Here is a 24,210-nt window from a genome sequence, read left to right on the forward strand (position 1 = left end):
CCATAATTCTACTCCCAACTTTCTAAAATTAGTTCTCCCAAAATATTGCTCCTCCCACCCTCAAATTTGGTCGAAAGCTATTATTAGGTGTCTAGATTAATATTTTAAATTTTAGAATTTTTCTGTGATGTCATTTGAAACGTATTGAATTTTTTTATCAAAATCTGTTAAAAAAACAAAATCCTGTCTACCTGAATTTGACTTTAACCTAACCCTTCACCTAATTTAGCCCAACTAAGCCCCCTAAACCTATCCCTAATTCCAGCCCCACATCGTCCCTAAACAATCGTTTGGAACTTTAGAGGTCACTTTTCATGCAATAACACTGCACTGATGATGACCATCCATCTCAAGATTTCTTGAGATAGACACCATACCCATCTTGAGAAATGCCAAGATGGGTGGTTGTCAAGCAACGACTCTGCATATAATGCGAACACAAAATTTTATCAGAAACATATCTAAATTCAGGATCTTGGCCACAGTTCACGTAACTCCCAAACGCGTGATACGAAACTGAGACACTTGTCCTTTTCCCGAATTGATTGCTCAAACCGAACCGGTCCACTCAAACCGGGCCGGAAGGGCTGACTAGAAAAGATGCAACAAAAGGAGAGAGAGAGAGAGAGAGAGAGAGTATGGCTGCAATGGCAGACGGCGGGCAAGGCAGAGGAGCGAGGCCACTCCCACCTCCCCCTCAACAACGGGGCCCACCGGGACCTCCCCTTCGCCCTCGCTTTGAGCCTGTTGATCGTGAGAAGGTACTCTTCTTCTTCTTCTTCCTCCTTAACATTTTCCTCTTTCTCTTCCCTCTTTGCGTTTCTGTGAAAAACCCAAATGGGATAAGTTGAGAACTTCTCTTTGTCCCACCAGGATGTATTTTCCAGTTTATCTCACTTTTCTGGACAAGTTGGTGCATCCAGAACGCAAACGCCCTATTAGTGGCTGTGCCCACAGGCCCCGTACAACGATTTAAGGGGGTATTTGGACTCTCCAATTTATCCAGAGAAAGAAAAAGTTGGGTTCTTCTTTCGCTCTATAATGCAATCCCACCAAATTATCTCAGGTTTTGGGATGAGCGGGTGCATTCGAACAATATTGTCCCGGTGCATTCATGATCATGAGGAAGTTATTTCTTCTTGAAACATCAAGGAAGTTTAAAGTGTCAATACTTCTGTCTAACATATTTTCCAAGATACGATCTTTTCTTAGGCATATTCGCGCTATAGGCCGCGGAGAAGGCTTTGAAGATTAGGCCTGTAAATCCTATACTCACATCCTCCTCCTCCCATGCTACGCTACTCTGCATTCACCATCTTCAGCAGTGTGATTCTTTTCTTCTGAACCTTTAATGTAGAATGTTTACATTATCTTTGTCCTTGTGTATCTTGTAAGCCAGGTTTCATAGTTTTGTGTGTATGTGTAAATAACATTCGTGTAAATAACATCTGCTCTGGGTGGCTAAATGGAGTTTACTGGCACGGTGCTATCAGATTGTTCCAGATACACTTACAGATACTTATTTGTATCTGGCCATCTGCTCAATTGATTGAGCCTGGGGAATGTGGATTGAGCTAGGAATTTTGAGTCGTAATCGTTATTTGTATGGGTACCATAGTCTTCGTCCACTGAAATTTTACCATGAGCTGATTGCCATACCTACTCAAAGTATTTTGAGTTGGTCGTGCGATATATAGCTTTTATTTTACATGTTAGTTACCCTCTAAAAAGGGATGTGTAACTACCCCAACTCATACTATGAAAAAGTGGCAATTTTTTTTTTAAAACAAGTGCGAAAACAATCTGAGAGACCCAGGACCTATACATTTAAACACAACCACCACCACTATAGTAAATAAACTATAAATAAAACAAAAAGAAAGAGTCATGCCGTCCAAAGAATCTGCCATGCAGTCCTGTAGTCTCCTCGTGATCTTTCTCAAAAGCAAGTCCTTCCCACTAAGCATCTGAGACAGCGAAAAACACAAAGAACAGGGTGTCAGAATCCAAAGAATCATGCATACGAATCTATCTAATAAAACAAACAAGTAAAAATAACATAAATAAGATTTATATAATATTTTAGAGTAACACAATTATGACAAATTCATAATTTTATTAATCATTCATATAATAGGAAACGATTATTAAGCATGAGAGAACATTTAATAAATAATAAAGACTACAAAATAAGCAATAAAAACATTTAACATGCATTAGGAAACAACATTATGCATTCACTAATATATCATCTTTCAGGAAACAAGTAAATATACATGATTTAATGCATAACAGGAACATGCATGATTTTAGTGCAATGAATGAATAAATTATTATTACCTTTTGTCGGAGTTTTCTTTTCATATGCATGTTTCTATTAAATACACACAATTTAAGTTCATCTTTTTAATTACTGTTGCTCGCGGATATTCCAAACATGTAAGAATTCTCGAGGTTAAGTATGATTTTTAGGGTAACTTAACACACAAATTGTATTTTATTACTGGGTTCCAAACTTTGCCCTAGACCGATATTAAGAATCAACACCATCTATCAGAACATTAGAAATCAACTACTAATGTCGGGACACTATGGAAATCAACAACCATAATGCCACTTTTCTTGGTATACCAAAACAACAACTGTGTCTACACACCACCCCCAGACAAAGTAACAAACTCTTCTTAAAACCGTGGTCAGGAGAAGAACTTTAATATCGGGTTCAGGAGCAACAACAAGGCACACAGAGTTTTAGTATCCTCACGGTTCACCAAAACCGTAATGTCTAAGGTTTCCACACTATAGAAGGGACATCAAGAAAATGTAGATTACACTGTTATTTAAATTTTTTTATCTTGTTATTAATTCTTCTTTAATTTATAATTCAACGTGCAAAATTAATAACACAAGCTCGTAAATCAACATGCGAAGTTCTTTACGGAATCATAACCCGTGACAACATAAAACAGTGTAATAAGAACAATAATATCAAGTTTTGATTTTTGCAATGCATAACAACATCTCAAACAAAAAGCAACACATGCTCAAGGCTCGCATGACTCACGATGATCCATTTTGATCATCGATGCATTCATATGCAAAAATCATAAATAACATGCCACTGTGTATTTATTTCACATGCTTTTTCAATGCACATTCATACATGCCAATTAGAGGTGCAAGAACCAAAACATTCGTGTGCATGTATTCAATATTCATATGCACGTGTTCACAAAATCATGCCATTTACATGCTTTCATTCAAGAATAATCTCAAATAAACATGTGAACACTCGTGCCATTATGCACACACCAAAAACACACAATTTCATGTATGCACATGCCCATAAAGTAACTTTACAGTAATGTCTTTATCAAGCATGTTATATCAAGTCTAAGCATATCAAAAGTCTCATTCTGAGCATGCCTCAACTCAAATCTAATACATTAAGCAAATCCGGAAAATTTTGTTAATCCAGTTGAATTTCTGCATGCTCAGATCAATGCATTTTATGTACAAAAATATGAACATTCGTCATGCTAGAAACTGAACCTCAACTACATAAAATTCTGAATATAAACCACAGAATTCGAAGCTTGAACAAGCTTATTTTAACATTCATAAATAACCACGTGATTATACATTTAAACAGTCTACAAACAGTCTACTAATATGACACATTCTGGTTAAAATACACTGCACAGAAAATCATTACTATTATTATTATTATTTTTTGTTTACCTACCTGCCCAGCTGAGCCCACTCGACTGGGCCCCTGCAGCTCGGTAGGCCTGACAGGGGCTGTCAGGTCTACACCTGCCAGCCGACTGCTAGGCCTAGCGGCTGTTGGCCCTGGCAGCATGCTAGACCTGCCCATAAGCCCAGCCCAATCAGAATATATATATAAAGCATAAGACATCCAATATGCATGCACATATACATATTTTCAGGTTGCATGAATAAGAAGAGTTTCATAACTCACTTATGCATCTATATCCCTCAATAGTACATGATTCACCACAAGCAACCACATTTTTTTTTCTTTTTATAGATTTCCAGTTAGGCATACATGCACAAGCATAGTCACTTACAAGAGTACATGCATCCATACAAGCTAATTAAATAGTGAACCACAGTCAAAACAATTTTTTTTTTCATGAACGTGGCCCAACCGACCTGGCTGGGTCTGTGTCCTGCTGAACAGGAACCAGCCCAGCCAAACCCAGTTGGCTGGGACTGAACTAACCCGGTTCAGTCCAGCCAACTGAGTTGGCTAAAAAAAACTCGACCAGAAATTATTTTTTTCTTTTTTTTTCATGACACATAAATGCATTTTTTTTCTGGCGGGACTCAGTCTAGCGGATTCAGTGGGCTGGGGCTGAGCTGTCCCAGTTCAGTCCAACCGACTGAACTTACTGGAACCCTCACGTTATATATATATATATATAATATTTTTCACTTGAACAACGGTCCAACACAATTCTGGATAGTTGTCTGGGACTGGACAACAGACTGTCTTGTCCCAGCCAACTGTCCAGGCTAGGACTGGACAACTGTCTGTCCTGTCCGGGACCAAAATCACCAAAAATCCATTTTTTTTATTTTACTGGATGTGCATATATTTTTATTTCCATAGATTTGGTTCAGTTTTAAGAACCATAGCCCCATGTCCACCTGTCCATAAATATATACCAGTTCAGGGGACAGATCTGTCCAGAACGGACAGAATGAACAGCATAGACAGGAGCTCAAATCTGGTCAGATCAGCCCATCATCGCGATTGCCAGATCTGTCCGCTAAAAGCATGAAACAAAACTGTCCAGACTTGTCCAAAGAGTCCATACAATGCAAGAATATATATATATATATATATATATATATATATATATATATATATATATATATATATATATATATATATATATATAGAGAGAGAGAGAGAGAGAGAGAGAGAGAGAGAGAGAGAGAGAGAGAGAGAGAGAGAGAGAGAGGAAAAAACGTAAAAACGTGTAGAAAATCACAGAAAAACAAATATCATATATTCTAAGCCTTCCTACATCGATTCCTATAGATTAAACTATGAAAAATCAAGATAGAATCCATGGTTCCCTATAAAAACATTGCCTAAAGTTTATTTAGGCTCTTTTTCTTATTCGAGACAAAAGAAAGACCCGTACCTTTACCGTAGATAAAAAAAAAAACAAAAACAATGGTGGAAAACGATGGATGATCGAAGAGGAAACCTCCTTCTTCCTCTTCCTTTCTTTTCCTCTCCTTCTCTCTCTTTTTCTCTCTTCCTTTCTTTTTTCTTCTCTTTCTCTTTCTTCCTTTCTTTCTTTTTGATCTATTTATAGAGCTCTAGAGGGGCTGGAGAAGAGAGTGCAGCCCCAACTGGAACTCTCTTCTCTCTTAGAGTACCGAAAATTTCGAAACTTTCCATGTGTTGACTTTTCAAATTTGAGTATTTTTTTTTTAAATCTTTCTTAAAGCTTCTAAGGCATGAACAAGGGCTCTATAAAGAGTCCTAAACTTTCTAAAAATAAATATCGAAATTAATTAATTAATTAATTATTATTTATTAATAAATAAATACCTAGAAGTTTTCAAAAAATTATATTATTAAACTAGAACACTTCTAAAGTGATTTTATATGGGTTTAAGGGCTCTACTTAGAGTCCTAAGCAAACCTTAAAATAAATTTTTGGAATTGCATTAAATTAATTAATTAATTAATTATTTATTTAATGTTAGATATTAAATAAAATTTCAGAAGCTTCCAAAAATTACCAAATTAACTTAGGAGGTTTCTTAACATTAATAAACCCCATTTTAAAAGTTTTTAATGAATTTAAAGTTGGAAAAATCGTTGGTCATATATTTGGAGTTGGATCCGGATACAGATCCAAGATCCAAATCCATCTCAAAAATCCAAATGGGTCTTGGGCTGAATCAATACCAGATTAATATGGGTCTTCAATAGAGTCCAGATACATATTAATTTGGATCAAATCCATCAGATCTGATCTAAATCCGGATTCGAACCAACAAATTGCTCAATTTTTGAAAAATGCGATTTTTGGGCCAGCCGTAGCCCGAATCAAGGAAAATAAAATATCATTACGCTCAGAATTTTGAGACGCATCCAACGATATATAACTCTAATTTCGCTTCTGAAATTCGTTCGAAAATAACCCGAATTTTGCTTGAATTTAAAGGTAAAAAATAAAACTTTTTCTCACACTTTAAGTGGTTCGTTTAGGCTTTGACAATGAGTTCAAGCCCCGACTCAAAAGCATCGGCTTAAAATCGAGAATCTACTGATTTTTCTTTTATACTTAGCCAAATTTTCGAAAATCTCAAATTTAACTAAGTGTGAAAATACGCGATATTGCAGGATGTCAAGATAGTTACTCCCCCGAAAAGGGCTGTCAATACTTCCATGGACAGTGATGGACTGCTGAAGTCATGGACAACCATATATTTTGCTTTTGCTACCAGTTTAGCTCTTAATGATTGTATGACACTAGTTGCAAGCCCTGAAAGTTAAAGTGTTGGATTAGCAATCCAGAATGTTCTTATCATCTCATGGGTAAACAACAGAAAATTATCTGGGAAGTGGTCGGAGCTGAGTTGCATGAAAATTGACACATGACTTGAAGGAAGACATGCTCAAGATGAAGTGAGCATGCATAACACAATACAAAAGCTTGGTGAGATGAAGCAACAGGTCATGTTAATGAAGGAGATGTATAAAGAGCACTTTGGGCTGTGCAAAGAGTGATGAAAGAGTGAATCAAATATAAATTTGGCTTGTTCTTATACCTTGCCAGTGAGGAGTGATCCCCTACCACTCGAAAATAGCGTGATCATGGAAGAATCAACCACCAGCCAATAAGTACTTGGCAACCTTATGCCTATTAATGGCAGTTAGCTATGCATTCTGCTGTTGGCCGGTCCTTCCCTCGTTCTTCCTCTACCCAATCCACTGCCCCTCTTCCCTTTGGTTGCCTTGATTGGGGTGAGCATGGAGGCAACCACCAGCAGTAAATATGCAAGTGGGTAGCTGTTGGCCATTCTCGATTGTCAGCCAACATTGCCACTCGTTGGTAGTCCTGTTGTGGCAACCAATGAAGGTGGAGGGTGGGTTACCTAATCCTCATAACTACCCTTTTTCCCTCTTTCCATCGTAGAGGGTGGGTGGGTGGTGCAATCCAGTTCAGAATTGAACTGGTTTTCCCCAACTTACTCTTGTTTCCCTTCTTTGAAACCCTTCTAGAAACCGATTCAAACTAGAAAATTTTGTTCTCACACCATTTTATCTTTTCCATCTTATTTTGGACCAATAGAGGCTGGTGTTCCAATGTGAAGCTCATTCTGTTAAAATGTATCTCTCTTTATGTAAATATTTACATATATATATAAAGAGAGATACATATACATATATACATCACGTATATATGTATATGTATCTATCTATATATATATATGTTTTCTTTTTCTGTAAAACCCGAAAGGGTATTTTAGTCATTTCTCTTCATTTTGCGCATATTCATAATTATGAATATGCTGTAATTCTTTTTCCTTTTTTACTTTTCTTCTTTTCTTTTTTCTTTTCTTTTTTCTTTTCCCTTTTTTGTCTTTTTCTTCTTTATTTCTTTGTTGACTCAAAGTCAACCTTGGAGGGCTCAACACTAGCTGTTGAGCCTCTCCAACGGTTAGAATTCTAACCGTTGGAGGGGCTCCAACAGCTAGTGGAGCCCCTCCAAGGCTCCTTTTCCCTCTTATAAATAGGGGAGTTCCCCCTTTGTAAACTTCACTTCTTGGAGCTTTTGTTCTCCAATCCTCTTAATAAAATTCTTTATATTTTGTATGCCTTTGTGCATTTGAGTTTCTTTATTGTACCTTTGTGTACATTTGTTCTAAGTGTTCTTGTGCTTTTGTGCACATTGGTGGTGTTGTGCTCATCGCACACTTTATCTCATTTTTTGAGATATTCTCACATGGTATCAGAGCTAGGCTTAAAGGAAAAGAAGATCGTGCTCTTATTTCTCTTCTTTGGAATACCTCGTAAAGCATGCCATTGAGTTGTGGTGGTGGAAGTGAAGACTCGGCTCTTCATTCTATATTTTGCAAGCTTCCTAAATCAAGAAGGGACTCACTTCGCATTGTGGTACACATTTATTCCTCTTTGTATCCTCTCTAATGGGCAAAAAGGATTCGCACTTCTCTCTTGGCTTCAAATTGAATGGAACGAATTATCATGTATGGGCCGGGAATATGGAGGCCCATATAAAAGGAAAGGGACTTTGGGGATATGTTCAAGGAACTATTCCCGAACCCGTACCAAAAATTACTACCCTTGACAAAGGGGAGATCAAGGTTCTTGAGGGTGAAGAAAGAGAAAAGGCTTTTGAAGATTACAATAAGAAGCATGAAGAATGAGAAATGAAAAACTACAAAATTCTCTCATGGTTCTTCTCTTCGGTTGAGACCAAAATTAATGCCAATATTCTAAAGTTCAAAAAGGCATGTCAAGTATGGGAATATCTTGAAAGAATGTATACTTCAAGAGATTTGTCCCATAAGTACTATCTCCAAAAGAAGGCCTTAACCCTTCAACAAGGAGAAATGTCCGTTAGAGAGTATTTCGCCGAGTTATCCACTATTTGGGATGAGCTTGCCCTCCAAGAACCTAAATGGAGCGGTAAGGCTATTGAATTGAGGGCCAAACAACTAGAAGATGATCATTTCTTTAACTTTTTAAATGGGCTTAGACCCGAGTTTGAACAAACTAGATCCTCTCTCTTATCTTCTTTCTCTTCCCCTCCTTTGGAAGATGTGCTTACCAAATTAAGTGGAGAAGAAACTAGATTGTGAATGAATAAAACCAATCTAAGTGTGTTGGCCGTTCCCTCTAAAGATGATGAGGGTGCTTATGCCGTCTCAAGACCGGGGAATAATGTTAAAACCTATAAACCTCCTCATTTTAACAAAAATCAAGGAGGAAGAGAAAATGGTGGGCATTATGGAAGGAGAGATTATAGTAAGATCATATGCCATTTTTGCAAAGAACCGGGTCACATTAAACCGGTATGCCCTAAATGGAAGAAGATGGTGGCTATGTCTACTACTTTCCAATCAACCAAGGATGAAGGTCCTTCTACTTCCAATCATGCTACTTTGGCTCTCAATCAAATCATGGAAGCTCTTCAACCACTCCTCAAGGGATCCGTTTCCGGAGCCGCCATGACCACCTTCTCTCCTCCCGGTAAGACTCTTTGGCTCTTAGACTCGGGTGCATCCTTTCATATGACTCCAAATGTTTTGTCACTTTCTAAATACTCAAAAAATTTGTCACCCTCTTTTGTCTCCACCGCGGATGGGGCTTCTCTTGAAATAAAAGGAATTGGTGATTTTGAAAGACAAGGTTTTTTTATTCCAAAAGTTAGATTTATACCAAAACTAAATTTAAATTTGCTTTCCGTCTCTCAACTATCGGATCATGGGTGTGATTATCAAATTCTCATCAAATAAATGTTGGATACAGGATCGCTGGTCCGGGAAGTTGATTGGGGAAGGCTCTAGGAAGGGAGATCTTTATCTCATGGAATTTCTTCAAATTCCAAAAACTTCTTTTTGTAATGTTGCTCAACATAAGGATATAAATGTTTGGCATAAACGCCTTGGGCATCCAAATATTGTCAAGCTTTCATATTTACATTTTGCTAAAACCTTATGTAAAGACAATTTCAATTGTAATGATTGCATTCTTGGTAAAATGAGAAGCTTACCTTTTGGACAAAGAACTATGTTTTCAACCAAACCTTTCGAAATTGTGCATTCGGATGTATGGGGACCGGCACCCGTTGTGTCTAAGGGAGGTTTTTCATATTATGTTATTTATGTGGATGATTTTTCAATGTATAGTTGGATATACTTCCTCAAACATAAACATGAGGTTTTCTCTACTTTCAAGATCTTTCACATGTTAATACAAAATCAATTCAATAGTAAATTACAAATTTTTAGAACCGACTCCGGGGGAGAATATCTCTCAAATGATTTCAAAAGTTATATTGAAAATAATGGGATTGTTCATCAAAGGTCTTGTCCCAAAACTTCCCAACAAAATGGGTTGGCCGAACGAAAACATAGACACATAATTGAAACTACAAGAACTTTGTTAATTTCTCAAAAAATTCCAAAAAGATTTTGGGCCGAAGCGGCTCTTGCATCAGTTTATCTCATCAACCGACTTCCATCCAAAAACTTGAACCAAATATCTCCATATGAAATCTTGTATAAAAAAGAACCCGACTACAATAGGTTAAGAATTTTTGGTTGTAAATGTTTTGTTCTCACCGATAAGAATGATAAATTATCTCCCAAAGCTATTCCTTGTGCTTTTTTAGGATATTCGGAAACCCAAAAAGGTTTTAGGTGTTATGATATTAAAAATGATAAACTATATGTTTCAAGAAATGTAACCTTTTTAGAAAACATAAGTGGTTTTGAAGAACACAAAACTCATGAAGATAATGCCGATTATTCCTTTTTGTTTGAACTATTATCTAGAAATGAAGATTTTAGCGATGATGAATTAAAAGAGAATGAGGATATAAGTGAATGTATTCCTCAAACCATTCATGATGAAGAAGAAATGATAAATGAACCAATTACCTATACTCATAGAGATAAAAGCACTTTTAGAAGTGCAATAGAGAAATATAGTGATCTTAGTGAATCTTCCAACAACTCTCGAAGAACTGAAAGATCTAGGAAAAATCCTTCTAGATTTATATCCTATGAGTCTTTTTCTCCAAAACATAGGGCATGTCTTAGTGCCATTCACTCATACCAAGAACCTAGAAATTTTAAAGAAGCTACGGAAATGATTGAATGGAGGGATGCCATGGACAACGAACTTAGAGCCCTCAACAAAGCCAAAACGTGGGTTTTTCAATGTCTTCTAGAAGGAAAGAAAACAATAGGATGTAGATGGGTTTTTAAAGTCAAAACCAAGAGTGATGGCACTCTTGAAAGATATAAAGCCCGTCTTGTTGCAAAAGGATATAGTCAAGAATACGACATCGATTACGAAGAAACCTTTGCTCCTGTTGCACGAATGGTTACTGTAAGGTGTTTGATCACCATTGCATCTATTAAAAAATGGAATATTTACCAAATGGATGTTAAAAATGCATTTCTAAATGGGGACCTTAATGAAGAAGTCTACATGGATGCTCCTCCTGGTATGAACATACCAAAGGGGAAAGTCCTTCGTTTGCAAAAAGCGCTTTATGGTTTAAAACAAGCCCCTAAGGCTTGGTATGATCGATTTAATGATGTAATGGTTCAAAATAGTTTTTCCTCATGCTACACTGACACTGCTCTGTTTGTCAAAAAGTCTGATGCAGGAATTGTGATTTTACTGTTATATGTTGATGATATGTTGATAACAGGTAGTGACATAAAAGGCATCAGAAACATTAAAACCACTTTAAAAGAAAGGTTTGAAATGTCAGACCTGGGGTATCTGACTTACTTTCTTGGTATTGAGGTAGCCTACTCTCATAGAGGCTATTTTTTGTCTCAAACTAAACTTGCTTGTGAGATTTTTGACAGATCAGGTATTACTGATGATAAAATCTGTGAGACCCCTGAAATTGTGGGATAAAAAATGAAGATCGATGATGTGAAACCTTTGCAGGATCCTACCCCCTACCGGCAACTTGTGGGATCTCTAATGTATCTTAGCATCACAAGGCCGGACATCTCTCATGCCGTGCATACTGCAAGCCAATTTCAGCATGCTCCTACATCCGTTCATATGAGTGCCGTTCTCCGAGTTGTCAGATACTTAAAGGGAACTTTAAACAAGGGAGTTTTTCTTTCCTCTTCTTCTGAGTTGAATTTAATTGCATATACTGACTCTGATTGGGGAGGTGGCTCAAATAACCGTCACTCCACTACAGGCTTTTGCATTTTTTTAGGTGAATCCCTGATCTCATGGAGATGTAAGAAGCAACAGAAGGTGTCTCTATCATCCACCGAAGCAGAATATCAAGCCATGGCATCTACAACTATAGAGATTGTCTGGATTCATCAGTTGTTGCAAGACATGGGGATTCCAATTCAAGAACCCACAAAGTTATGTTGTGATAATAAGAGTGCAATCTATATTGCCAAGAACCACACGTTTCATGAGCGGACAAAGCATATTGAGATGGACTGTCATTATGTCCGTGAGGCATATCTACAAAAAGTCATCGATCTTCCTTATGTGACGTCAGAATATCAGTTGGCAGATTTCTTCACCAAGGCGCTTTGCTCCTCAAGATTCAACTTTCTCCTTAGCAAACTATCGGTCATTGTGCCCTAAGTTTGAGGGAGGGTGTTAAAATGTATCTCTCTTTATGTAAATATTTACATATATATATATATATATATAAAGAGAGATACATATACATATATACATCACGTATATATGTATATGTATCTATCTATATATATATATGTTTTCTTTTTCTGTAAAACCCGAAAGGGTATTTTAGTCATTTCTCTTCATTTTGCGCATATTCATAATTATGAATATGCTGTAATTCTTTTTCCTTTTTTACTTTTCTTCTTTTCTTTTTTCTTTTCCCTTTTTTGTCTTTTTCTTCTTTATTTCTTTGTTGACTCAAAGTCAACCTTGGAGGGCTCAACACTAGCTGTTGAGCCTCTCCAACGGTTAGAATTCTAACCGTTGGAGGGGCTCCAACAGCTAGTGGAGCCCCTCCAAGGCTCCTTTTCCCTCTTATAAATAGGGGAGTTCCCCCTTTGTAAACTTCACTTCTTGGAGCTTTTGTTCTCCAATCCTCTTAATAAAATTCTTTATATTTTGTATGCCTTTGTGCATTTGAGTTTCTTTATTGTACCTTTGTGTACATTTGTTCTAAGTGTTCTTGTGCTTTTGTGCACATTGGTGGTGTTGTGCTCATCGCACACTTTATCTCATTTTTTGAGATATTCTCACACATTCCTCCATAGCTGTCAATTGGAAGGTTTCCAACAACCTTGTTTTTGTTTGATTACAATAGGTTCCCATTGAGATCCATTCCGGGAGACTGTAGGTCCGCTCAAACTTGGGATTGATCCAACAAGAGTGTGTTGGTTGTCGTTTTCTACAGATGAAATTGCAGTTGGCTTTTGAATTTCCACTCTTTTCATGGCATTTGGGTGAAGGCTGCTTAGCCGATTCTTCATGTGTCAACGATAATCCAACTAAGGTTTGAAATGATTTAGCATGGTGGTTTGTGAATGCATTGTTGCTCCCATGATTTGCACCAGATCTTCCATATCGGTCATTGCTGATTGGCTGCCTTTCGCGCTCATGCTGGATGTTTGCATAATTGACTTTAAGATCAACTCAAATCTCAAATTGGATTATTCTATCATGTTTTGAAATCTGAGTTTTTACTTTTTAGCCATGCTGTGAAGTTGCTCTTTTGGGTTGATGGAAGAGTGCGTGGTTTACCTATGAAAGAGTACAAATTTGAAAATGGTCTTGATAGCTGTGCATAAAATTGGTAGATCAGAAAGTTCTAAAAACCGATAGTGGGTTTGAGGTAGGTCAACCACCTTCCCTTGCTCCTTCATAACTTGATTTGGGAAAACTTCATCTATCACTTCTAGTGAAGGTTAGGCTCCTATGCTAATAAGCGCTCCAAGAACCCTGGTTGTCTATTCCTATGCATGTACAATATGCATTGATGTGTTATGCTCCTTGCTAGAACATGGTGGCCTTGGATAGTCACTGGAGATTTTGGACCGAAATGTTATAAGATAGGTAGTAAGTTCACAGTTCCGGAGCTTTTGGAGCGAAATGCTATCAGATAGGTAGTAAGTTCACAGTTATATCATTGCTTTTAAGTGTGTTTGAATGGTACCTATGAGTTCCTTATGAATTAGTTGCCTTGGCATTCCACCATAGGAGGAAGGACATGAAGTACTCTATGAAATGAATTAGGAAACAAGCTTTATAGGAGATTGTTTCAGATATCTTGATATCTCTCATTGATGGCAAGGGTGATGTTGATTAAGCCCATCCTTTGTAGTCAATTTATGTAGATGTCCTCAATCTTCTTAGTGCCTACATTCTAATCACATTGCCACCGATATCAGTGATATTTTGAAATTATTGCGATACAAACAACAACAACAACTACGCCTTCATCCCAAAATAATTGGGGTTGGCGATATGAACCAAAAAAGAAAATCATTTTGGGTCTTCCACATGAATCCTTCTCCTCCAATCATTTCTATCCAATGCCATGTCCTCGGTGAGGTTCAAAGCATTCATATCCTTTCCTATCATCTCCATCCAAGTCTTTTTAGGCCTACCCGACCTCTTTTAACTAATATATTTCCCATTTCTCCATCCTTCTAACTGGAGCATCATTAGGCCTTTGCAGAATATGTCCAAACCATCGTAAACGATTCTCTCTCATCTTATTTTCAATGGATGCAACACCTACCTTCTTATAGGGGTGGCAATTTCTGACACGACCTGTCAACCCGACCCGCCAACCCGCCTCTTAGGCGGGTTCGGGTTGGGCTTAAGCCAACCCGTTTAATAAACGGGTCGACCCGCGTAACCCGTTTATTAAACAGTTCGGGTTGGGGGTATGCCAACCCGCCAACCCGGCTGACCCGTTTAATAAACGGGTTAGGCGGGTGGGTCGACCCGCCAACCCGTCTGCCAACCCGCCAACCCGACCCGCCAACTCGACCCGCCAACCCGACCCGTCAACCCGACCTGCCAACCCGATCCGTCAACCCGCCAACCCGACCCGCCAACCTGAAAACCCGTTTACCCGACCCAACCCATTTATTAAATGGGTTGGCGGGTCGTGTCGGGTTACCCGTTTATTAAACGGGTCGGGTTCGTGTTTGCCACAGCCGACCCGTTTAATAAACGGGTCGGGTTCGGGTTGAGGTATGCTGACACGCCAACCCGACCCGATTGCCACCCCTACCTTCTTACGTATCTCCTCATTTCGAATCTTATCTTTTATTGTATTTCCACACATCCATCTAAGCATACGCATCTCAGCTACACTCATTTTTTGAATATGATGTCTCTTGGCAGCCCAACATTCCGTACCATATAGTAAAGCGGGCCTAATTGTCGTCCTATAAAACTCATTTATTTTCTTATTTTTTATAATTTTCTAATTTTTAAAACTCATGAGTTTTTCCTGAGAAAAATCAATTTTTGAAAATCTCTCCAAGAAAAACCCTCACCGAAAAATTACCTTGAACGATATAGGTGACTATGACTAGTTGAATTAAAAGGTCAATGGATTTTTTATGGAAAGGAGTGGAATTGAGAAATGATGTCATCTTGCAAATTAGAATTTGGTCACTTAATATCTACTCTTTCACTACTGACTTCTTCGTTAAATGCATCAGACTATGATGATCTTTTTGCCAAGCGCTGACATGTCTGAAACATAAGGCTTTGATGACAGAAGGTTTTATTCATAGTTGGCAAGCCCATGACTCGGGCTCGGATCATCCAATCCTTGACTCGCGAGTCAGCGGGTTGACTCGGTGACTCAGACGAATCAGAACTCTATATTTTATAGTGTAAGCACATGAATAAGACATGAAAATAACTAAACTTCAAGCTAATATGTCAATAACTAAGTTACAAAAACATATAATTATACATGATTATTAACTTTTTTCATTGAACAATATTAGATTCTTTATAAGTGACTTTATATAAGCATTTATGCATTAAAAATCATAAAATACACTATAAAAAAATATAATTGGTATTAGGATCGGCAGTTCTGAATCGTTACCCAGTTGGGGTCCGATCTGACGCCTCTATTGGGCTATTCTCATCAACAATGAGGCCATCGATACTAGATCAGTTAAGATTGCAAATAGGGTTTTGTTTAATCAATGATGGCGGTGATTATTCAATGGGGATAATGAGCATTGACCACAATTGTTAAATTTAAGCTGGACTATTGTGTTTGCTTGGCTCTTGGAAAGACAAGGCAACAAGTTCCAACATGTGGAAAGGGTGGATGGTGACACTGAAAGGGACTAAACACAAACACTTTTTAGTTGAAATTACTGAATACTCTTCAAGGAACATTCTGCTACTCCTTTATTGGGAAAAGTTATTTCCACAAGCAAGCCCTTCAACAAGAAATTGCCTACTTTGTTATGAACAGTGTTATAAAAAACGCGCCTTGAGGCGCAAAAGGCGCGCCTCGCCTTGAGGCGAGGCCCTCTGCGCCTCAAGGCGCCAGCGTGAGGAGAAGAAGAAGAAGAAGAAGATGAACTTATTTGAGATTTTCTATTGCTTATTGGTTGTTGCTTGCTTTATAGGACATTATATATTTTCAATTATATAATTAGTTTTCCAGTTATGTAATCAGTTTCTTAGTTACTTTGAATTAATTAGATTATTTTACTTTCATTTTTAATTAGTAAGCTTCTAATTAGTTTATTTTGCTTCTTATATGTTAATCTCATATTTTTTAGTACTTATTTGAGATTTTCTATTACTTATTGGTTGTTGCTTGCTTTATAGGACATTATATTTTTCAATTATATAATTAGTTTTCAAGTTATGTAATCGTTTTCTTAGTTACTTTGAATTAATTAGATTATTTTACTTTTATTTTTAATTAGTAAACTTTTAATTAGTTTATTTTGCTTTTTATATGTTAATCTCATATTTTTAGTACTTATTTGAGATTTTCTATTGCTTATTGGTTGTTGCTTTATAGGAAATTATATTTTTTAATTATATAATTAGTTTTCCAGTTATGTAATCAGTTTTTTAGTTACTTTTATATGTTCATCTTATATTTTTTAGTACTGATTTGAGATTTTCTATTTCTTATTAGTTGTTACTTCATCAATAAAGCATTTATTTATTTGTATTTTTAGATAATTTTTTTATAATTTTTTTTAAGTTTTCAATTTTTTTTTGAGGCTCACGCTTTACGCCTCACCTCAGTTTTTGGTGGAGCGCCTCGCTACGCCTCAACGTTTTTCACAACACTGGTTATGAAAGAAAATATTAACCCTGAAAACTGTCAAGATGTAGGAAACTATCTTATGGGTTGTCATGTTGATAGCACGGAATCCATAATTCATGTATTCATTCATTATTGTTGTAGGCTTTATTAGCTTGGGTGGTAGAGGTGAACATTCCCCTTAAAAGCAGCAAACCATGGGGAGTTCATTTTAGGTAATGAATGCAGCACCAAAAGGCAGTGGTCAGTTTAAATTTGGTGGTTTTTTTACCATATAATGGGCACATATTGTAATACAGTGTGATATACAAGAGTATTTTGGTCATAAAACCTTCGAGTACATAACACATAAGATCATAGTTGGCAAACTCGTGACTCGGGCACGGATTGCCCAATCCTTGACTCGCGAGTCAGCGGGTTGACTCGGACGAGTTAGGACTCTATATTTTATAGTGTAAGCACATAAATAAGACATGAAAATAACTAAACTTCAAGCTAATATGTCAATAGCTAAGTTACAAAACCATATAATTATACATGATTATTAACTTTTTTCATTGAACAATATTAGATTCTTCATAACAAGTGACTTTATATAAGAATTATGCATTAAAAATCATAAAATACATGATAAAAAAATTATAATCGGTATTAGGATCGGCAGTCCTGAATTGTGACCCAGTTGGGTTCCGAACCGGGTCGATTCGGGCGATCCCCCAGTCGACTCGCTGGGTTTGCCAACTATGCATAAGATAGGGGACACACTAGAGAAATTTTGTGTGCTGCCATTTTCTCTTATGTCTCCTCTAGTCTTCATCTTCCTCATCCACTTTCTTAGAGGTGGATCTTTGCATGAGTACTTGACTGTCCATGGCCTCAGGTGGTCAACATAAATGGCCTAGGAAGGATCTATCCTGGATATATTTGTGTTTGCTGGGGATGAATCTCAACTTTGTGCTTCATTTGTCTTTTTGTGTTGTATCATGTATGACATTTTGTCAGGACTTCTTTTACCTTTTTTTTTCAGAAATTTATGTTCTTATCCATAAGGCCGGAAAATCATTTTTTGTAACCATGTTATATTTGTTGCCGTGACTAACCATTGATTTTATATACAATATTGTGATCAGAAGATTTATAGGCTTCCTTTGGCAGATTTCATTTGATAATTAGGACTATATTGTCAATAACATTCTGCAAGAAAAAAATGTGTAATTTCATGCACTTATCAGCTCTTTCCATGTGTTTCACTTTGACCTTGTAAATGATAATATTAAACATGGAACGTGTTAAGATTATTATTTTTTCTGGATACATTTATTCATTTTATTGTCTGTATTCTGCATGCAGACTTGTCCTCTGCTGCTTCGAGTTTTTACTAAGGTATGTTTGTTTCTCCTATATCTGTGCACCATATGTTTTTCTATAAGGTTGACATTTTACTCTTGGAGATGTTATTTCTTCTTTTCCCTTACATGGATAGCGTGCTTCCTCATAATCCTCATCTTCTATTTGACATCATTCTAGCTTCCACTAAATCTCAACCTGTTGTAAGGGGTTCAACATTTTTTCCATGCAATTTGTGCTGCTGCTTTTCCATGAATGCTCCTCGTGGTAAATATGTTTGCATAAAATATCTCGTGATACATAGGGTTGGTCAATTTTATATGGTTTCTGAGAGCACAATTGGCTTGAGTGAATAAAATAATATAATATTGAGATTTACAGAACATGGACAACAAAAGGATGTATTTAGAAAGCTGTCATTGTTTTAAATGTAAACATACATTCCACCTCCCTGGTGGTGGTTATTGCAAAATATACCATACATTTGCACATGAACAATGGTAATCTTGACTGTCCTAGCCGTGCGATTTTCCAAGTTGTGGTTGGTCATGTCTTGCTGAAGTGTTTAGATAATGACTTCATTACTTGGAAGGCAGTGCAGCCAAGGTTTGAGCCTTGCTGTGATGATGTACGACTCTTAATTATGGTGATGCAGTAGTTTGATGCAAGGACTTGTACAAATTTATTAAAGAATGCAGAAATTAAGATGTGTTACTTGGAAGCAGATGTGGTTATAGGTGTCCGATGCCAACAAGAATTATTGGTTATTGAAACGTTTAATGTATCACAATAGAGCAAGCTATCAAGTGATACACATTTTGATACTCTTGGAATATAGATGGAACTAGCCATCTTGGTTTTATTATGTTTTCTTTTTTGTCAGAAAAAGCAGACATTCACGCACATATATGCAACCACAGTTTGCATGTTGCATGATGATTGAAATTTCAAGGAGCTTTCAATTTCATAGAAAAGGAGTTTTCGAGTGAACAATCTAAACTTGTCGCACATCATTCATCAGTTTTATTCCATACTTATGCTGTATGGTGTTCGACTGCTGGGTTTATGGAACATGCTTTTGGATTATGTCACATGGACATGGCTGCAGATTCAGGGATACAGCCATTTTTACGAAATTTTTCAATACACATAGCTTTGTTGTGCATTTCTAAGACGTCGATCTTCCTTTTTTTGATAATCTAAATGCATGTTGGTTGTACAGATTGGGAGTCATCACACTAGGGAAGACTTTGCTGTCAGAGGTAAAGAGCCTAAAGATGAGGTCCAGATCTATACATGGAAAGATGCTACACTTCGGGAGTTAACTGATCTGGTATGTTACAGTTAATTGTCTTTTTTCAAATGTATTTTTTTTACTGCACCCGCTTGATTGATCTTCAATATTTTCTCATGTTTTAGGTCAAAGAGGTGGCTCCTGCTGCAAGGAGAAGGGATGCAAAGCTATCATTTGCATTTGTATATCCTGATAAACATGGTCGCTTTGTTGTCACTCAGGTCAGGGACATTATCCATCCTAGATCCCTACCGTCACTCACATATCTGAGAGATTATATCTTTTATTCTGCCAACTTTCACACACATTGGCATGGACGTGAAGGGCCCCGGGCAGGGATAGAACAGCTCCTCTGGGGCCATTCTGTCCCCAGATTTTGGGATGCAAGAGTCGCAACTCAGGCAAAGCTAAAACGGGTTGCACCCTGTGCATCAAAAGCTTGCCAGTTAAGATAGATAGGACTCTTTTAACCGGGACACAGATTGTTGGGCTGCTTTTGTCCAGTGATTCGAATGCCCCAAAAATATATATTTATACTTTTATGTTGTATTTTGTACCAAAGGTTGGAATGACACATTCTTATGGAAACGGTAGGCGTTTGGATGATGGAAAGACTTTGGCCGAACTTAAGTTTCAGGTGATTCGTCGAGTTTTTCTGTTATGCTGTTCCTTTATTTATCTGGTATTATTTACCATAGTTATTTCTTTTGATTTGCAGATTGGAGATTACCTTGATGTGGCCATCCTGTAGACGGCTCACTCTGTTCTGTGAATCTGTTTTATTAAAATCTCTGTTGGGCTTTGCTCATGAAAAAAATGTGCTTGTCATGTCTCATTAGAACCTTTTCTTTTCAGTAGGAGGGATTTAATGATTGTTACTATGAGAATGTACATGAGGACATGAAGAGGTTACGTCTTATCAAAGGTACTGCATGCTTTAAACATGAAGTGTCAGTTTATTTATTTATTATTTTTTTCGAGACCTCCAAGTGGTCAAAAGTTAAAATCCTTGGGCTGGCAGTTGCCCCCCGCCACCGAGAGCGGATCATGTAAAACGCTGGGTGAGATTCGTTTACAGCCACAAAACCCATCCCACTGTGGGTCCCACTTGTACTGACCATGGTTAACCAATTACAAAGAGCCCTTTTCTCTCTCTCTCACTCCTTCGCTAGCGAGTCCCTTTCCTGCCACCTCTCTCCCTTGCTGGCTCTCCCTCGTGACCTCTCTCACTCCCCTGCGACCGCCCTGGTTTCTCTCTCTCAACCAGTATCACTCACCCAAAACAACCTTAAGATGCCACAAGCAGACCTCAAAACCAATCCATTCTATCTCTTCTCTCCTCATCTCATTAATCTTCCGAACAAAAGAAAAAACACCCAAAAATGTGTTCTTGTTACTGAAGAAAAAAGAAAAAGAAAGTCAAGAACTAAATATTTTTTTTTGGGAGTAATTAAGCAGGGGCTAGGCAGACCAAGCTCATTGATCCCACTCACAATCATGCCTCTTTGTCAAGGATCTGATTAACCAAACACACACGAGCACAAAGAACAATTCCCACCACAATCACCAGTCTTCCCCGCCTGCTGCCATGCCCAGAAGACCCTTGAACAAAACCACCACCATCCCAAAACCCAGCAGTGCACCCACCTGAGAAAAACCCCAAAAAAGGAACACCATATTAAAAAAAACGGTTTTCCTACTCTCCCCAATTCTTCTTTTTATTTTTTGTGAAATAGACCTAATGAAGGCAAAACAGTTATTTTTGCTCACTTTTTTGCAAATCGGTTCCTACCTTATGGGTTTTTTGCAAAATCGTATTTTGTAAGGGCAGAACCATCAATTTACCTGCCCTTAACTATTTCCGTCTGCAGTGAGGGACGACTGTTAACCCAAGGGACTAACTCGCAAAGGTTAACCAAAAGGCAGGAACTAATTTGCAAAACTAGATAAGGCGAGGAGCAATTTACAAATAGCCGATAAGGTGGGGACCAATTTGCAAAGTTATTTTTTTTTATAACAAAGAGAAAACCACTATTACTTACCGGCTTAGAGGTGTCATCCTGACTGTGGCCCTGTTTCAGTGTTGGGCTGTATAAAACCTTACAAATACTCTCATCCTACACTCTGGGGATGGCTTGCCATTGGCTTTGGCTTTGCAGCAAAGGATGCACACCCCGAGTATCGAACTCACAGTGTACCTTCAACTTGGAGCAAAGTCACAATGGTTTATTTCTTCCTTTTTTTTTATAAAAGATAGCTAAAGTGCATTCTGAAGCTTGACCATCAGTAAAAATGGTTACACTGATAAAAAATAAGATAACGCCATCGTAAGCATGGGGTGGGGTTATGCTGTAACTGGACAAAGTAATCCAATAAAGCAAAGTCCAAATCCAACCCGGATGCATATTCAAATCTTATTTGGAGGGAAAAGTATTGGCTACCATCGTAAGTATAAAAACCCCTGGAAGAAGGTCCTTTCAATCGAATCTGACCTATAGACATGCTCAGTATTGTTAAAATAGTAGGAATCGAGTATGTAAAAATGCAATCTATGAGGTAGAAAATTTGTCGCATTGTACGCCATTCAATTTTCAACATTAAGAAAGTCTGACGTACACTTCCCAAAATGAGATGGTCAGAGTGTCTGGATGCCATTGATCTCAAGATGTACCGCATTCAAAACCTCGGCGAATGAGATGCCCATCACTTGGATGGGCCCTACTCTTTTCTCCGATGTCGTTCACATTTCTGATGGACGTCATTGGAATGGTTTAAAATGAATGGCTGACAATGAGCCTTTTCACTTTTTTGACGGTTGTTCATTTTTTAAATGAACAACATCCAAGGCGCCATGTGTTGCCATCAGACGTGATCCTCTCTCTCTCTAAAATATGATTCAAGGGCAAGTTTATACTAAACAAACATGTACATCACATCTGGAGGGCCACGCAACACAAATAAAAAATGAGTTTTTTCATTAGGGGTGTGGATTTTGATGTTGGGGAGAAACCCAAAGGTGTGAAAGGCTTTCCATCTATATAGATCACTTAAGAAATTCAACAAACACTTAGCATGCACATATAAGAATGCCCTCACTACACAATTACTTGTGCAACCACCACCACAATCACTCAACATACAATGAAAAAAAAAGGCAAAAAATAAATAAAAGAGATCAAGCAAAAGAAAGAACACACCAATTTACGTGAAAAACCATCTTTTGAAGAAGAAAAAAAACCCACGGAGCCACCGCAACAAGTCCACTATTTGAAATCGGTTACAATGACTTCTCAAGACTTCAACTTGCGGAATCACTCCCTCTTTGCAAACAAAATCACCCCTTTGCTCTCTAGATGAAAGAAGAAGCTTTCTTCTCTCTCTCTCACACCCACAAGTATGTAAAAAAACCACTTACCAAAAACAAAAGACTCAAAAGCTCACACTCTTTTACAAAAAAATAAAAGAAATATAAAAGCCTAACTTACTGCACAAAACATGGATAAGTATAGACCTCTCAGTCAAACCTCACATTTGACTTTCTACAACAAAGAGAAACAAGGGATAAATGGATCCTCCGATACGAGGATGGATCCATATCCAACAATCTCCCCCTTCCATACTCATCAAGGGAGGCATCAACTCATATAGTGTTTGACACATCTTGCCAATCATCAATTAGCGACAACACCTACCAAGCTTCGACAAAGCTCTACTTTGTCCTTTGGTAGGGTCTTCGTCAACATGTCTGACGGGTTGTTCTTAGTGTGAATCTTCTTCGGCTGCACCAACTTCAACTCCAAAACATTTCTCACCCAATGATATCTCAAGTCAATATGCTTGCACTTAAAATAGTAAGCCAGATTCTTGGCTAAATGTATAGCACTTTGACTATCACAATTAACTACAAACTCTTTTTGAACTAAGCCCAAATCTTTGATGACATTCTTCATCCATAGCATTTCTTTGAATGCTTCAATTGTGGCGATATACTCGGCTTCAGTAGTAGAGAGCGCAATACACTTTTGCAATTTAGATTGCCATGAAACTGCCCCCCCTGCAAAAGTAAACACATAGCCCGATGTAGACTTTCTTGAATCACCATCTCCTCCTAAATCAACATCTGTGAATCCCTTAAACTCTGGTTTACCATTTTCAAAACATAATCCCATCTTGGAAGTACCTTTGAGATATTTAAGAATCATCCTAATGTTTTTTACCTGGATTAGCAAGAAATCTACTCACAACTCCAACTGCGGGTGCTATGTCCGATCGAGTACATACCATCGCATACATCAAACTTCTCACTATAGAAGCATATGGGGTCTTCATCATCTCATTCTTCTCCTTCTCACTTGAAGGACATTGCTTTGAGCTTAATTTAAAATGACTTGCAAGAAGCATTGTCATCGGTTTTGCATCTTTCATTTGAAACCGATCTAACACTTTTTTAATATACTTCTCTTGTGATAACTAAAGCTTTTTACGTTTTCTAGCTCGAAAGATTTGCATTCCCAAGAGTTG

General features: G+C 37.6%; 1 protein-coding gene across 1 annotated transcript; it reads left to right on the forward strand.

Annotated features, from left to right (window-relative positions):
* Positions 1 to 615: 615 nt before the first annotated feature.
* On the forward strand, positions 616 to 20,625 carry LOC149842601 (histone deacetylase complex subunit SAP18-like). The gene is made up of 6 exons (XM_089999306.1): positions 616 to 761; positions 18,399 to 18,431; positions 19,618 to 19,728; positions 19,815 to 19,910; positions 20,252 to 20,326; positions 20,408 to 20,625. Exons 1-6 carry the CDS (start codon positions 639 to 641, stop codon positions 20,438 to 20,440), a joined length of 471 nt encoding a protein of 156 aa, XP_089855432.1. The 5' UTR covers positions 616 to 638; the 3' UTR covers positions 20,441 to 20,625.
* Positions 20,626 to 24,210: the final 3,585 nt, after the last annotated feature.

Source organism: Nuphar pumila, chromosome 3 (genome assembly GCF_984573655.1).
Source record: "Nuphar pumila chromosome 3, dmNupPumi1.hap1.1, whole genome shotgun sequence".
NCBI lineage: Eukaryota > Viridiplantae > Streptophyta > Magnoliopsida > Nymphaeales > Nymphaeaceae > Nuphar > Nuphar pumila.